We start from the raw sequence: 3,298 nt of genomic DNA on the forward strand, positions 1-3,298 counted from the left end.
TTAGTCATGGAGTTGCCTGGCTTGGTTTAACACGTCTCTTACAATTGCAGAGTAGTTACAGATAGGCTTTCCTGCCTGGACATTTATGGATAAAGTGATTCCATGTGCATTTAAAGCATTAAAGTGTTCTGACCCAAAGGTAACACAGCAAAGCCAACAAGTGTTCTGACCCAAAGGTAACACAGCAGCCGTGACAATTTCTGAAGTTAATACAGTTTGCATGCAACGCAGCATTTGTTCATCTTTGTGTTATTTATTTCAGGATGTAATTAGGACCATTGTACAGAGTGGTGGCATCAAGCATTTAGTAACCATGGCGACCAGCGAACACGTAATAATGCAAAACGAAGCTCTCGTTGCACTGGCACTAATAGCAGCTTTAGAGTTAGGTGAGTATCTCAGCACTCAACTCCACCTCTTTCCTTTCCAGTCTGTGCTGAAAAGAAGCCATAGACAGAGAGTTGTGTGGGTTTTGCAATGCAGAACTGCCTCCTCCTTCCACCTGCCTTTCAGCAGCACAGAAATACATGGCAGACACAGGCAGGCCAGCATGGCATGCAGAAACTGGAGATACACAGTATCTGCTCTGGCCTTCTGGTAGGTGATGACATGATCTAGAAAGGCCCTTCAACTTCACTTTCAGATTTTGGGTAACACCCAAAAGAAGGCAAACATACTTTACAGTGGAGACTGTATGACCTGACTATGTTCCTACACTGGAATAGATAATCCCTTTTTGAGAGAGCTTATCAAAATAAAGCTTTCACTTAGCTAATCAGTAAGAGCTCAAAAACACACAGAGGTGGATAATGCCCCCAAAACATCTACATTAAGTTCCACAGAAATAGGTGCAAGAGTTGCCATGGGAAGACAGAGATGGTTAAATGTTTTGACCTGTGTTTGTAGTAACTCAGCTTTCCAAACAGAAAGGTAAATGCCCAACAGAGGTTTTGTTTACCCTACTTGCTTTTTTATTAACTAGTTAAGCAAGCAACATTACATATTTTTCCTCTTGATTTAGTCTCTTGCCATTATATACTACAATGCTGTGTTCAACTTTCAAATCACTGCTAATGCCTCTGGAAGTTGTTTAAAATAAAAGGGAAGATGTTCCTATTCACATGAATCATCTAACTCTGTCTTGTCTTCAGGCATTGAAAGGTTCAGTACATAATGTTTCTTAGAAAGCTACAGAGGTAGTAACTCACACGGTGATTTCGATAAGTTTTTCACAGCCTTTATAATGGACCCTGAGCTACCTCTACCTTGGATCAAGAACTACACAATCTGTATTTACTCAGAATTTCTAAAAGCAAATTCAGGCAATGGAAGTCTTGAAAGCTGAAACGTTGCAGGTGTTGGCCTAAGTAGCTAGAAAGCCTGGTGACTCTTCCATCAGCTCACTGCACATTTAAGACTGGATTTTGTCATTAAATTCTGTGACTGTCCTTTCAAGCAGTTAGGCAGCTTTACAATTTTTTATAGCAAGAGCTGTGATTCCTGTCATTGTATCATCAAATATGTGCTTCAGTTTTATGCCAGTGAGTTATGTGCTACAGTACAACTTTCACTCTGGTGAGAGATCCATGTTTCGAGAAATGGCTAACACATGGAAGCATCAAAGCAAGTGGCACTTCCAGACTTAGAAATTTTCACTTATATTTCAGTCACTGCTGAAAAGGATCTTGAAAATGCTCAGCTTGTTCAGATTCTACACAGACTGCTCTCAGATGACAGGAGTGCTCCAGAAATAAAGTACAACTCCATGGTGCTGATCTGTGCTCTTATAGGATCTGGTGAGTATTCAGGGGAGGCTCCTTCCTGAGATTTATGTGTATAAACTGAGTTCTCTCTTAGCCTGAACTGAGAGCATGGAGAAACACACTGAGACTGGGGTTCTGTTCACAATGAATGGACACAGAAAGGTTCAATTACTGTGACACTTTTTTTATAGTTCTTATTTAAAGCATCAAGTAAGAGGCTGTTAACTCAGTTTTGGATATTAACTGCAGAAATTGGACTGTGGCTTCTGCAGTATGCAGCAAACTGTACAGTATCAGGCTGTCTTTGCAAATATGCAGATAAGAACTTTATTTGAACCTCCAGCTGCAATTTCCCTGTAATTGATGGGTGATGGTGCTTTAGGAAGAGTCCTTCCCTTGGCAGCCCTCATGTGCTCAGCCCACCAAGCACAACTGTTCAGGTTGCTTTGAAAGGTGAGCAGGACATGCACTAACACGTGTTAGTGCTGAACACTGTAAACTCATCTCTCTGCTCTCACTCTCTGCTGAAGGTCAGGCTGGTTGCAGTGTGCTGAAGCAGACTGTGGTTTGATATTGCAACTTCCCACCTGTGTATGGGCAAACAAACCAACCACAAAAGAGAAAGGTGCCACAGGGAAATTTGATTTCCAGCTGAGGTTTCAAGAAGTTGCTACATTTCTTTCATTCAGGCTTTTAAGAAAGATCTAGTCTGTGAAAGGAAAACAAATTTCATTCCATAAAGGTTTCAGGCATTTACAGACAACTAAGGTGACAAAGAACTGGATTAAGTACAGGAAGGTGGAAACTATGGTGAAGCCTGTCTGCACATGACTTGCCAAGTATGGAACATTCGAAGGTTCAGAGATGAGTTTACTGCAATTCAGTTGATTAAAAGTTACCATAGCTAAGCATGTGCTGTTTCTGTAACCAAAAGTGGTTGGGTTTTTTTTGGACAGAGGGCCTAATGCTTCCTGTAGGTGTAACTGGTGACCCTCACATCCAAACAAGTGACTGCTGTATTACTGCCATCTTATAGGAATACTTGGGTTTAGACACAAGAACAACTGAACAACCCTGGTATTAACTTTTTCTTTTTAAACTATTTTAAGCAAGGAGGGAAGGATCAAAGAGCCAAGTCTGCTCTTTACATGTGAAAATACTAAAGTACATCTCTCTCCCAGCTCTGTTGTCTCTAATTTATTTTCATCGCTGTCTCCACACAGTAAACATTTACATGTTTCCATATTCTACTGTAAACAGACCTGTGTAGTCCTTTCAAAGCAATTGAGCCCAGTATAGTTCCATAAAGACTGGAAGCAGTTGCACTAGTTTAATTATTGTAAGTTTAACTCTCCAGTGACTGCTGTTGTTGCTAGCCTTTGTTACAGGGTATCCGACATCACATTTACCTTGATGCTGCACGTGTTCAATAACTGTGTGCTCACAGAATGGGTCAGGTTGGAAGGGACCAGTCTGCCATCTGGTCCAACCTCCCTGCTCAAGCAGGGTCATCCTAGAGCACATGGCACAGGATT

General features: G+C 41.3%; 1 protein-coding gene across 1 annotated transcript in view; it reads left to right on the top strand.

Annotated features, from left to right (window-relative positions):
* RAP1GDS1 (RAP1, GTP-GDP dissociation stimulator 1) overlaps nucleotides 1–3,298 on the top strand; it is a gene marked incomplete at its 5' end in the record, with an annotated part of 43,892 nt that overhangs the window by 37,986 nt on the left and 2,608 nt on the right. The window contains 2 exons of the mRNA XM_009074104.1: nucleotides 263–389; nucleotides 1,668–1,796. Coding sequence (XP_009072352.1) covers nucleotides 263–389; nucleotides 1,668–1,796 — 256 coding nt within the window. The remainder of the gene's footprint in view (nucleotides 1–262; nucleotides 390–1,667; nucleotides 1,797–3,298) is intronic.

This window comes from Acanthisitta chloris, unplaced genomic scaffold, assembly GCF_000695815.1.
Source record: "Acanthisitta chloris isolate BGI_N310 unplaced genomic scaffold, ASM69581v1 scaffold20764, whole genome shotgun sequence".
Taxonomy (NCBI): domain Eukaryota; kingdom Metazoa; phylum Chordata; class Aves; order Passeriformes; family Acanthisittidae; genus Acanthisitta; species Acanthisitta chloris.